This window comes from Strix aluco, chromosome 32, assembly GCF_031877795.1.
Source record: "Strix aluco isolate bStrAlu1 chromosome 32, bStrAlu1.hap1, whole genome shotgun sequence".
Taxonomy (NCBI): Eukaryota; Metazoa; Chordata; class Aves; order Strigiformes; family Strigidae; genus Strix; species Strix aluco.
In genome coordinates this window covers 262,240-275,860 of record NC_133962.1, presented here as the reverse complement: position 1 = coordinate 275,860, position 13,621 = coordinate 262,240, and the positions used below count along the sequence as shown (strand labels likewise).

General features: G+C 54.5%; 1 protein-coding gene across 5 annotated transcripts in view; it reads left to right on the top strand.

Annotated features, from left to right (window-relative positions):
* The window catches only part of LOC141916928 (uncharacterized), a 118,087-nt gene extending 104,982 nt beyond the window's left edge, over positions 1–13,105 (top strand). The window contains exons 1-2 of one of the 5 annotated variants that reach the window (XM_074809861.1): positions 9,688–11,632; positions 12,308–13,105. In XM_074809861.1, coding sequence (XP_074665962.1) covers positions 12,311–13,105 — 795 coding nt within the window. In that variant the 5' untranslated portion in view covers positions 9,688–11,632; positions 12,308–12,310. Of the gene's footprint in view, positions 1–9,687 lie in introns of those variants that run through there. The other 4 variants (XM_074809858.1, XM_074809859.1, XM_074809860.1 and 1 more) reach the window with 4 other exon arrangements.
* The last annotated feature ends 516 nt before the right edge of the window (positions 13,106–13,621 follow it).

Genomic DNA, 13,621 nt, shown 5'->3' with positions numbered 1-13,621 from the left:
TGTGGAAGCACCACTCAGCAGTAGCCACACCACCAGGGTGCTATCAACACCCTGCCAGCTCCCAACATAAAACACAGCACCGTGAGGGCTGCTACAGGGGAAAACCAGTTCCGGCTCAGCCACACCCAGTACACCCGAAATGGGGCTTTGGCCCTTATAAATGAGCCTTTGTATTCTCCAAATAAACCTTTGGACCCTAAAGCTGAGGATTTGCTTTTTAGTGAGGGCTTAGACCCTACAAATGAGCATTTAGTCAAAATGAGGCTTGGAATGCTTAAAACGAGGGGAGGGACCCTAAAAATCAGGCTTTGGGCCCTAAAAATGAGACTTGTAAACAGAAATTGTGCCTTTCAACTCTAAGAATGAGGTTTGGACCCTATAAATGAGGCTTAGACTGCTAAAAAGGAGGCATTGGGCCCTAAAAATGAGACTTTGGACCCTCAAAATTTGGGAATAGAAACAGAAAACAAGGATTTGGATAATAGAACGAGATTTTATACTCTTAAAAGAAAGATCTGGGTCTTCTAAATGAGTCTTTGGAGCCTCCAAGTAGCGCTTTGGACCCTAAAACGGAGGCTTTGTTCCCTAAAAAGAGGGTTTAGACCCTACAAATCAGTATTTGGCCCCTCATCATGAGGCTATTGGCCTTAAAAATGAGGCTCTGGACCACCTAAATGAGGCTTTGGTAATACAAGAGTCTGGCTCTAAAAGTGAGTATTTGGACTCTGAAAATGAGCATTTGGATTGTATAAATGAGGCTTTATAGCCTCAGCATGAGGCCTTGGACTGCAAAGTTAGGTTTTCTGTTCTATATTAAGGAATTGGACTGTATGAATGCAGCTTTGGACCCTAGTAATGAGGGTTTGGGCCATATAAGTAAACTAAAACTGAGGCTTTGGACCCTAAAAATGAGGCTTGTTACCCTAAAAGTAAGGTTAAGACCCTACAAATGAAGTTTTGGAGCCTACAATGGAAGGTTAAAACACTAAAATGAGGCTTTCAGCCTTGAAAAGGATGTTTGGACCCTAAAATTGAGGCCTTGAACAATAAAGATGAGGCTTGGAGACCCAAAATGAGGTTTTGTTCCTTGAAGTGAGAGTTTTGATGATTAAATCGAGGCTTTGTGCCCTAGAAATTATGTTTTGGACTCTAAAAATAAGACTTTGGAAACAAAAAATGGTGCTTTGGGCCATAAACAGAGGCTTCAGACTCTCTAAATGTAGATTTTGACTGTAAAGAAGTGGCTCTGTCCCTACAAATGAGAGTTTACACCCTTAAATGAAGTTTTGGGCCTTTAATATAAGAGTCCAAAAATAAGACTTTGAGCTGTAGAAGAGGGATTTGGACCCCAGGAATGAGAATTTGGACCCTAAAGTTGAAGCTTTGAGCCCTCTAAATGAAGGTTTGGAAACCAGACTGAGGCCCCGGACTCTGAAGTGAGCTTTAGTGTCTTCAAATGAGGTTTGGACACTAAAACTGAGGCTTTAGAAATGAAAACTGAGGCTTTGCCACTGAAGAATAAGCGTCAGACCCAATTTTAGGTTTTTGACCTAAAATGAAGGGTTGAACCCTAAAACTGAGGCGTTGGACTCTGTAAAGGAAAGTTTTGGCCCTCAAAATTCGGGTTTGGAAAATGAAAAAGTGGCTTTGGGCCCTAAAAATTCCAGAGCAGATCCTAAGAATTAGGTCCCTGAAAAACAGACTCTAAGAAATGGACTCTCTGGTCTCTGAACAATGGACTCTAAGAACTGAGGCTTTGTGCCCTAAACGTGAGGGTTGAGCCTCAAAAAATGAGATGGACCCTGGGGGTGGCCCACGGGGTGGCCAGAGGGGGCACCTGGGATTTAAATGGGATAAACTGGGAGAGAAATATGATAAAGAGCCTCAGCTCTACCCTAAGTGGAAGAAAAAAGCCCAGCCCAGCAGATCTGGGCTCAGCCTTGCTCTCTTCTTGCCCAGCTCCTTCTGGCCCTGGGTGGAAGTGAGCCCAGCCCAGCAGAGCTGAGCTCAGCCTTGCTCTCTCCTTGCCCAGCCCTGGGTGAAAGCTCAGGTGTCTCCCCTGCCCCTGCGCATAGGTGCCATCCACCCCTCCCCGGCTGCACTCGCCTCCTCTCCTTTGCCCTCCAGGGACATTCCGACCTTCACGATGTCATTCCAAGTGCCTGGTTGCCCTCTATTGCCCCAAAAAGCCAGTTTCTTTCCCCAACAGCCATGGCAAAGGTCCCTGGGGAAGGTCCCTCCCATGGGATCACGCTGGGCTGATCTCAGCGCCACTGGCCAACTGCCAAACCCTTCTCCCCCTGCTGCGGTTGCAACCGATTAAAAAAGTCGACGCTCTTTTGCAACTTTCCCCCTTTATTTTTATTCCTCTTTTTCCTGATGGCTCCAGCCAGGGCCTCTCCGGCCCGGGGAGATCTGCTCCTCGGCGCGAGGCATCGCGGGGAGCCGGGTCCCCTCATCCCTCCATCGGTTGCCCCAAAGCCCGGGTGTTCATCGAGGGGCTCCTCGAGCAGGTTGGCCCCGGAGTTCCACGTCCGGAATCGTTTTCCCACGTTACTGCAACACCGGCCAGAATTTCTGAGGAGGAAACTTCACAACACTCTCCATCTTATCCTCCGTAGCGGCCATTTGGGCCCGTCACAGGAGGCCTCCTCGAGCAGGCTGGCCTCAGAGCTCGTCGTCGACAAAACAGCTATGACGGGTGTTCCGAAGTACGAGGCCTCCTGAGGAGGGGAGGGCTTGGCTTTCCGGGTCTTTGCATCTGCCAGCATTTTTTCCACCATTCCTTGTCCTCGTCTTCCTTCTTCTCGTCCTCCTTCTCCTCCCCATCCTCCTCTTTCTCCTCCCCATCCTCCTTCTCCTCGTCGTCCTCCTCCCCATCCTCCTCCTTCTCTTCCCCATCCTCCTCCTTCTCTTCCCCATCCTCCTCTTTCTCCTCCCCATCCTCCTTCTCCTCGTCGTCCTCCGCCCCATCCTCCTCCTTCTCCTCCCCATCCTCCTCCTTCTCCTCGTCCTTCATGTCCCCATCCTCCACCTTTCCCTTTTCCTCCTCCTCCTTTTCCTTTTCCTCCTCCTCCCCATCCTCCTCCTTCTCCTCGTCCTTCTTGTCCCCATCCTCCTCCTTTTCCTTTTCCTCCTCCTCCTTTTCCTTTTCCTCCTCCTCCTTTTCCTTTTCCTCCTCCTCCTTCTCCTCCTCCTCCTCTGCAGCTCTGATCCGTCAATGCCTGCGCTTGGGCTCGGCTCTGCTTTGACGCTTGGTCTTTGAGCGCAGCTTTGCCCTTGGCTTGGCCGGTCCCAGGCTGCTTTTCTCCAGAGGAATCCCCCAGGATCACCGGCTGCTGCCTGGAAGGACACAACGGCAGAGAGGTCTCTACCTGAGCACACGCTGGGTTTGGGGCCGCATCCTGCCCCCCATGACCCTCTTTGTGCCTCTTTGTGAGGAACAAAATCCCCAGAGCTGGGCCCCGCGGCTGACACACGGCTGTCCCCGTGTCCCCAGACCATGCTGGGTCTCTCCTGAAGGGCTGGAGAAGATCCAGCCCTGTGAAACTGGGGGTCCCACTAGCCCCATCCCACCCCTCCGATGGGCGGTGATGGGCGGCGAGTGCTTGGGGCTGGGGAATGGGCTCTGGCTGGGTCAGAAAATCATAGAATCACAGAATAGTTTGGGTTAAAAGGGACCTTTAAAGGTCCCTTTAGTCCAACCCCACCCCTGCCACGGCCAAGGACATCTTCAACCAGAGCAGGTCGCTCCGAGCCCCGTCCAACCTGACCACGAATGTTCCCAGGAATGGGGCATCCACCACCTCTCTGGGCAACACGACCCTGTGCAGACCCCCAGCCCTGAGCCTTCAGCCTCACCTGACCGAAGACTTTATCTTCTTCCTCTTCTGCCCTGTGATCTCCCGGAACTGTGGTGGTTCCTGGTTAGGCGAGCTTGGAGCAGCGAACCCAGGACATCCCACTGGAACTGGGAGGAGAAACCTCGTCAGAAGAGCATCGCTGGGCCGCTGCCGGCCCCGGTGACACGCAGGGGTGCTCCGGCCCCTTCCCCAAAGGTCCAAGAGGGACCTCACCAGGGACTTGTCTCGAGGTCTTGAGAAGAGCCCTGAGAGGTGGTTTGTGTACAAATTCCATTTCAAGCCTGGGAACGAGGAGAAGACACCGCCGTGACCCAGAGCACCACCAGCCCTTGCCGCTCGCCGTGCTCACCGGCAGATTTTGGCATTGCCGTAAAGGCTGGTTTTTTTCCCCAACTCTACCATGTTTCTCCCCACGTCCACCATGCCCCATCCCCAAGCACAGTCCTGGGAAAAGGAGTCACCCAGCAAAGAGTCCAGGCCACCATGGGAAGGAAGTGTTGCCTAAATTCCTTGATCCTACCCATCAAATCTGCCTTATGGGAGCGACCACGGCCTGGGGACATCGAGAGTCGCTGCCGGGTGTCCCCATGGGAGGACACTCGTGGGGTCACAAGGAGCAAATGTCACCTTGAGAGCGGCTACAGCCGCCAACGTACTCACTCGGGAAAGATGACGACATGGCCAGAGAAACTCAGGGAGGCCACAGGTACCATCCGGGACACCACCATGTCCAGCAGCCGGGGGACCTGCAATGGAGGAGCTCCAAGATGGTGGGATCTCCTCAGCATGGCTGTGAGTCCATATTGGAGGAGCTTGAGGCAGGGAGAGTTGGTAGGACCATCAACTCTCACCTGGCTGTGTCTCCTGCCAGGCCACCGCCATGGGACTGCCCGCGCGCGCCACGGAGAAACAGAACCACTCACCTTGAAAATCACTTGTTTCAAGTTCTCCTTCCCAGACAACATCTCCAGGAAGTCATAGTAGAACTTCATTTGCACCGTTTTGCCTTCAATGAGGAGCACCCCGATGTCCTTCAGGACGAAGGCGACGTTATCCCCCTTCCCCAGGCAGTAAGAGAGGAGGGACACGGTGCCCTGGATGCAGCCCGCCGCTTTCTGCCGGGACACCGCGGCGGCTGCGGCCACCTTGGAGTATTTGAGGGGCTCCAGCTCCTTGTTGCCTGAAAAAAACCACACGAGAGGGGTGGAGACGTTCACCCAGTGGCCCTTCCGCAGGCGCTTCCCAAGGCAAAACGATCGTTGCCTCCCCCAGAAAGAAAAAAAACCCAAATTTTGGGCTCAGCCCCAGGGAAGGGACGCGATGACCATGAAGCCAACCGGGGTTTAATCCGCCATCTTACTGGGCAGGTAGGCCTTGTTGTCCAACAGGTTGCAGACCTCAACAAGGTTTCTGGCCAGGCGAAAGACGGGCCTGTGGATAGTCACGGCCTCCTCTCCAACCTGGATCTGTCTGGAGACAACGTCGAAGCAGCCGAGGGCGGGAATTCGGACACCCTGGAACAGAAGAGAAGGAAGGACCCAAGGGTGAGGACGGCAGAGGGAAGAGCTGGAGGTGGCCCTGACCAGGGATGGTGCGTTGGGATGGATCCTGCCCGCTCCCGCTTGGGGAGGAGACGCTGAGTCCTCCCCCTCTGAAAACGTCAGGGCAGGAGCAGCCTGGAGAAGAACTTGAAATCCAACCGCTGGTCTATTTGAAACAGATTTTAAGGCCTAGTGAAACGTGTTCGGGACTGAGCGATATCGTCGTATTACCAAGGCACCGGGGTGCTGCTCAACAGGCCTGAAAAGTGTTCTTAGCCCGCTTCTTGGATAGTCCCGACCCAAGGCTGCTCTAAAACCCAGTCAAGCTAATCCTATGGAGGCACTTTTAACAAAGGATGATTAATTGACTAAACACAGGGGGGTTGCTAGATTAAGAGAATTTAGGATATCGAAACTGCTCACTCTACCTAAGCTTTTCGTAGAACATCTTGGAGTCTTTCTCAGAATTGTGAGAGATAATAATATCATAAATAATAACTAAGAAAAGATGAGAATCAAGAACTAAAAGGTTGAGTGGAAACTTCTAAAGACTTTGGACTCAGGTAATAGATTTAGAAACAGTGTATAAACACCGCGAGTCTTTCGGACATTGGCCACTCACTGAGGTGTTGGCCCAACTCTGAGTTGTCAATAAAGCTAAGCCTAGAGATTCTTTAACAAGCCCGAGGGCATCCGGGGGGTCTCCAGCGCCCAGGATCAGCCCTGAGGTCCACCACCACCTCCCAGAGGTGATACCACCCTGGCCCAAGCCGTGTTTGTCCCCCAGCGGGGACTTTTGGGGTGAGTTTCCCACTTTCTGAGGAGGGAAGAGAAACGACAGGCCGTGCCCCGGGGCCGCGGGGACTCCCCAGCTCTCTGGGCGGACAAGGAGGATGCGGGTGTCACCCCACCTTGTGCAGCACCAGCTGTTCTTGAATGCAGCCGGCCACCGCGTCCCAGACGGCTCTTCGCTCTGGAAAACAAAGGAAAACCAGGTCACGCTCCACATCCACCAGCTCTCAACCCTCCCAACGTCTCCTCGAGCTCTTGTGCATTGGACAATGGGAGTGTCATCGCTGTCCCCAGGAGGAGACACCCCTGAGGTGGCTCCAGTGCTGAGTCTCCCCCACACAACCCTCAACCCACTGGGCACCACAATGGCCCGGCAGTGGCTGTGGGTGCCTGTACCTTCGGCGGTGACGCTGGGCATCATGAAGTTGTGCTCCATCCCATCCCAGAAGTCCATCCCGCGCAGCCTCATGCTGGCAGGACGCTCCTTAACGGCGACAGCCGGGTGGGAGCTCATCCTTGCTCGTCCTGCGGACGCTCGCTGGATGGCAGGACCCACCGCTCTGCAGCTCTTATACCCTCGTGCGCATGACGTCACAGTGATGCAGCTGCTGATGGGAGCGATGCCCACTGTGACATGGCCACCGCTGATTGGCTGGTCACGGTGACGTGGCCACCGCTGACCCGCTGCCCTCTGCCACGGGGCTGCCACCGGCTCCTTCCTCCCTGCCCGGTGCCCAGCTGACGTACGCCTGTGCTGTCTCAGCCCCAGAATCCTGTGTTTTCTCCTCAAACCAGCAGACAGCACAGGGAAAACGTGCTCTTGTCGATCAGCCCGGCACGAGACGCTTCTCCATCCCCCATCGTGCCAAATCCTGATTTTCATCCTAGTTGCCATGATCACCAGTGGCTCATCCACTCCCGGCTGCTCCAGCGGGATGAGCCCTCAGGGGCTGAATCGGAGCGCTCCAAGCGAGGTGTCCCAGGGCCTTTCCAGTGCCCAGCAGCGCAGTGATGCTGTGCTTGACGCACCCCAGGACACGCTTGGCCCTTCGGGCTGCCAGCACATGCTGTTGACTCCTATTCAACTTGCCATCAACCCAGACCCCCAGATCTCTTTCTGCGGGGCCACTCTCCAGCCTCTCGCCCCCCAGTTTGTGCATAGAACCACGATTACCCCATCCCAGGTGGAGAATCCACCACTTGCTCTTGATACATCCCATACGTTTGGTGACTGCCCAGCTCTCCCGTCTACCCAGATCTCTCTAAGGAATCTCTACCCTCGAGGGCACCCACAGCTCCTCCTACTTTAGTACCGTTGGCAACTTAATGTACATTTGACTCCTGTGCCCGGATCATTTATAAAAACATTGAAGAGCGCTGGCCCTACAGCTGAGCCCCGGGGAACACCACTGATGACTGGCTGCCAGCCTGATGTAGCGCCATTTACGACAACGGTTTGAGCCATTTGTGGTCCCCAAAGCTGCATTTTGAGGGCTGAAACCCTCATTTTCAGGGTCCAAACCTGTCTTTTATTACCCACAGCCTTTTTCTAGGGCCCACAGTTTCACATCTAGGGTCTAAACCCTCATTTTTAGGGCAGAAAGCCTCTTTTAGAATCACAGAATCATTCAGGTGAGAAAAGACCCTTAAGATCATCCCGTACCCACAGAAATTAACACTGCCAAGGCCCCACTAACCCATGCCCCCGAGCACCACACCTACACGTCTTTTCAATACCTCCAGGGACGGTGACTCGACCACTGCCCTGGGCAGCCTGTTCCAGTGCCTGGCAACCTTTCTGGTGAGGAAATTTTTCCCAGTGTCCCATCTAAACTTTCCTTGGTGCAACGTGAGGCCATTTCCTCTGGTCCTATCACTTGTTACTTGGGAAAAGAGACCGACTCCCACGAGCAAGAGTCCAGCCCTGCTCCAGCCCCACTGCTCCAGCTGCATCCTCCTTCCCTGCCCTGCAGCACACCCCGCCCAAGGGCAAAACCAGTCATCTTTATCTCGTCCCATCTTCCCAACATTAACAATGACTAGATAAAACATATCAAAGGAGACGACATCAGGAAAGGCACGTGGACCGTGATCTGTGCTGTCAGTTCTAACAGCTGGTATCCTTCAGATTCCAGGGAGCTGAAATTTCTCTTACAGCCAACTTGAAAATTAAAACTATTCTCACTAGCCAAGAATTTTTCTCTAAGGACAGAAAACTACTGGTTTGCAATCTGAAGGTTCTTACTCCACATCGCACTCCTGCAAGTGAGGAATTGAATTAAGACCAGGCTTTTTTCCTGGCAGCTTCTCTGCTTGTCCAGAGAAAGAGGGTGGGAGGGTTGGAAGTTTATTTGAAAGCTGAGACGGATTTTACAGGATCCCAGTTATTTAGATTTTCCATTACGCTGAGCCATCACAAATGCATGGCTAGGTAGGCTTTTTTTAAAAATACTTGTTCAAATTAATCAGATCTAGTAATAAATGAATGCAGGAAAGGCTTTTACCTTTACAATCCTTTCATCCGTGTCTCCTGATTACGCTTCCCTCTACTGCTGCCCAAATCCAGATGGTTTATGCTTTGGGCCATTTGTTTCACGTACAGAAACTTTATTTTCTCCCACACACCCTCACCCGGGGTGTCCCGCGAGACCACAACGCCCAGAGAGGAGGAGGAGGAGGAGGATGAGGGAAGCTTTAGCCCATCCTGCCCCTCCCGAGGGGTCTCAGGGCACAAAAAGGCACCCCCACGCCAAGCTGGCACGTCGCCATTTGTCCCAGCACCAAAATCCTCTCCTGTACTGGGGAGCTGGGCTGGTTTTGACTGGGCACTGGTCGGTTGGTGGTCAGCAGTTGGTTTCATTGCCATCACTTGTCCTCCATAGGTTTCATTTCCGTCTCTTTGCTAATTTTTCCTTTTCATGACAATTTATTATTATTGATGTTACTTTAGTTCAGTTATTGAACTGTTCTTATCTCAACCCACCACTTCTCTCACTTTTCCCTTTCCAATTCTCCTCCCCCCATCCTGCTGGGGGGGAAGGTGCTTAGTTGCCGACTGGGGTTAAACCACGACACCAAGTGGCAATTTTGCCTCTCAAAAAAACCCCAAAATCCCTTCAGGTACCAGCAGTAGCGTTCCCTTACTGGGTGCAAGACAGCACTAGAGAATTAATAGAATCGGAGAATCAGAATAATTCTGGTTGGAAAAAACCTTTAAGGTCACCGAGTCCGGCCGTGAACCCAACACTGGTGAACCCACCACTAAACCGCGTCCCGAGCGCCACGTCTACGCGTCTGTTAAATACCCCCAGGGCTGGGGACGCCACCACCTCCCTGGGCAGCCTGTCCCGGTGCGCGACAACCTTCGCGGTGAAGAAATTCTTCCCGCTTTTCACTCTGGTGTTCGGAGAACGCAATAGCGGGGGGGTGAAGGAAGTATCTGACCAGGGCCAGAGAGAGGGGGAAGAGACAGAGGAGAAGTGAGGGATGAAGAAAGGGAAGGCTGGAAGAGGGCAAGAGAGGACAGAGGGGACAGAGCGGGGAGAGGAGCCCGTGTGCCGGGCTGGGGGGGCGTGAGGAGCGCCCAGCTCGCTCCCCACGGACAAGAGCTGCTCCCTCCCAAGTTTTGCTATAGCTGAGCTCCAGCCAGTAAAACTAACATTGGTTTTCAGTTCTCCAAGTAAAAAAAATGGATTTTTTCTTTTTTTTCCTGGAGGCTGGCAGAAGAACATCACCACCAGCACAGCCTTTCTTAGCATGACAGTGGGCTAATCAACCTGTGGCAGCCTGCATGGTAAAGAACATGCTTCCACCGAAACGAGTGGTTGGGTGGTTTGGTTTTAATAAAATAAAAGAGATACTAATAATAAATTCTATAGTTCTTTAATAAATTATTATTTGCAGTCAGAACTTTACAGCAGGAGAGAGAGAGACAAACCAGAAAAGCACCCAGTGAAGGAAAACAAATGTCCTAAATGGATCTAAACATCCCCACGGCATTTTGGGAGCACTCCTCCCAAATCAGGGGGCTCTTATTTTTGTCCCCCCAGCATCACACAGGCATTTCTGCTTGCTGCCAGGTCACCTCCGCACCAGCACAGCACAGAGCGTGAGTCAAGGCTTCTTATTCTACAGGGAGACAGAAACTGGAAAAACTCCGGGGGGGGGCAAAAAAAAGCACGGATTTGAGAGCGTGTGTTAAAAATAGCTCGAGGGAAAGGGCAGGAGAAGGGCTGGGGTGCTGGCCAACAGGCTGTCAGGGGTATGGGCTTGTAGCTGCAGCTGTGTTTAAAACAGTGGGTTGCTACCAGCCTGCAACAAGCAGCAGGTGCCTGTGCTGCAGGAACTCTCCATTCCTCTTGAAAACAGCGGGGACTGTTTGTAAGAATGAAATTAAATATTTGCTCTAGGTAAGTGTGCTGACAAAAGGAGTGAAACTGAAGGGGAAAAAACCCCCATTCAGTGGAAATGTTTCCTCCTATGGATTTGTCTCTCGGCCCCAGCACAGCACTGGCAGGAAACAGTTCATCACGCGTGTTCTGCTGCCATGACAGAGCCGCGGTCCAAGCTGGTTTCCCACGCTGGGGACATGATAGAGGTGCCCCCGCCGGGGAACACATGGAAATGAGACTCAGCTGCCATTGCTTGTGTCTGTCAGAAGCACCTGCAATATTTGAAGGCTTTAGGACCGACAGCCAGGACAATGGCAGGAAACACCAGATGAGGGCATCAGCATCTGGTGACAGTATAAACCTTCTGTTTAATTAAAGACATCTCAAGCTCCAGGGTGAGGCTCTTTATAGAGAGTGGGGGAAGGAGAAGCTCCTCAAACTACGGCCTGTTGAAGTAGCCCATTTTTGATCTCTTCTGGTAGTGGGGTCTTACGAATTTATGGCAGAGTGTAATAAATCAGAGTAACGAGTGCCATCGGCTCGCACCTGCTGCTCAGAAACCATGCCTGCAATCACCAGCTCCAGGCTGAACCAGCTCAGCTTTTCATCAGCTTCTGCAACTCTGCAGTGTGAGGAGAAAAATCTTGTCCCGTTGCAAGCAGGACTGGAGGAAGGCAGCACATACCTGTCTAAAGTAGCACTTAAACCAGGGCATCAGTGCTGGGAAGCCTCATCTCCCAGCAAACCCACCCAGACACCCAGCGCCCAAGGCAGGAGGCAGCGGGGTGCACCTTGGGGTAGCACCAAGGCTCCCCATCCCCAGCTCCTCGCCGGGGGTTCTCCTTCTCCGGCTGGGCTGCTCAGCTGGTGTTTTGCAAGTGGGAAACTGAGGTGGAATGTGATAAAAGACGGGAGGATCGGAGCAGAAAATAGAGCTGAAGGAAGCTCTAAAGCGTTGCCAACATAAGCCACCTCTGCCCGTGGGTGACAGCTCCAGCCAGCTGAGGTGCCACTTCCTTCCTGGACAGTGTGACCTGCAGGTCTGGTATGAATTTGGATGAGCTGTGGGGGGATGTGGGGTAGGGGAGAACTTTGTAGAGTCCGGTGATGGTTGGACTCGATGATCCCGAGGGGCTTTTCCAACCTGAATGATTCTGTGATTCTGTTTAGGGGCCCCAGGAGCTCTGTCCTGCCAGGGGGGTTGTGCCTTGCCCGCTGCAGGGGCTGCAGAGCCGGGGGCAGTGGCCGTGGCCCAAGGGGCGGGTGTCCCCGTGGGGCTCTGGTGCCTGTGACATCACAGAGGAGAAGTCACCGAGGGATGTCACCAGGGTGCCAGCCGGCAGCACCCGCTGCAGTACGGCTCGGGCCAGCGGTGGGTGAGGCTGGTGGGGGGAAGGCTGGGCCGGACGAGGGCCGGGGCAGAAGCTCTGGCCCCTCAGGGGGGTTTCTACAGCCGGGGCGAGGGCGCAGCCGCTGCGGGGAGCGCCTGGGGCAGGGCAGGTGCCGCCCTCGGGGCTGGGCGCAGGGGTGCCGGGGCTGCCAGCCACGGCCAGTGCCCGGGGGCTGTGGGGAGATGTCCCCGTCCCTGCAGCGCTCACCACCCTCCCCCTTACTGCCTCCCAGCTCCCTCGGGCCCTCTCCCACCCGGCCCCAGCCCCGGCATATTCTCCCCTGCTGCCCCAGCCCCACTGAGCCCCTTCTCTCCCTCCTCCTCCTCCAGACCATGGCTGTGTTCATCACCCGCGTCCTGACCCTGCTGAGCATCGTGCAGTACGTGCTGAGAGCCGGGGACCGGCAAGACGCGGCCACGCAAGAGCTCCTGCGGCAGCGCGAGGAGCAGGAGCAGCAGGAGATGACCCGGCTGATGGAGGAGGTGGAGCAGAGCAGCCAGGAGCGGCGCGGCCTCGCTCCGGAAGGCCTGCTCCTCGGGGCCTGCCAGCACTGGTGGTTCTGGGCCTCCGCCGACGCCCTGCTCGTGCTCTTGGGGCTCTACTGGCTGCCCAGGCAGAGCGGCGCTGACGGCGACAGCAGCAGCCAGCGGGGAAGCGCCAGCGGTGCCGAGGAGCAGAGAGGGGAGGACGAGGACTGCGAGGGCAAAGCAGAGCCCAGTGACACCCTGGCTGGACACAAGCCTCTGCAGAAGGCGGGGAGCTCCGTGGCGCCTGCCAAGCAAGCCCGCCCCAACAACTCCCTCCTGACGGGGCCGCATCCAGCCTTGGGACAGGGCAGCGCCTACGAGTGCCCCCAGATCAACATCCCCCAGCGCCTGCTGCTCGCGCCCCCGAGACCACCCCTGGGACACATCGTCCGCCAGCGCTGGGCACCGCGGGGGCTCTGCCGGCAACGCGCTGCTGCACCCCCGGCAGCTCCTGACGGGGAACGTGCTGCGCCGCCTCCTCTGCCCCGGGAGCACCCCAACACCAGCCGGGTCCCCGCTTCCCGCGCAGCCTCTGACCCGCTCCGCTGGCACGCTGCTCCAGCTCGGAGGCGCAGGAGGGCGTCAATAAATACCCAATAGAAATAATATTTATTTTATTATAAAGAAATAGATAAATACCCTGAAGAAATCCCCAATAAATCAGTTTGGTTTAAGCAATCCCGTGTCCGTGAGTGCCTGGGCAGCACTGTGCTGGGGAATGTCACCCCTTGGCTCCATCTCCGCCCTGTAACAAACAGATGAAGTTTGTTGATGAATTTACGTTTGCAGTGGTTACACTCAGACCTTTAGTGCCTCCTTCTCCTCTCTCTCTTCTCCTGGTGTTCCCCACATGCCCTCCTCCCCGCCTCCTTTCCCACAGCCCCGACCACCTCTGTCCTTGCTCCCAAGGCCGCCGCTGAAATCAGCTGCTCCATCCCCGGGTCGGGCTTTTCCTGGCTGAGATCAACCCACCACACGCGGGTCCCTTCTTTTCCTCGGGGAAAGAGCACAGAAGGCACAAACAAAACTCATTAGATTAGGAACGAGCAGAGTACCGGCAGGCAAGGATCTCTGGAGGTCAGGGATGTGTGAAAATGTCTCTTTCTCCCCAAAATG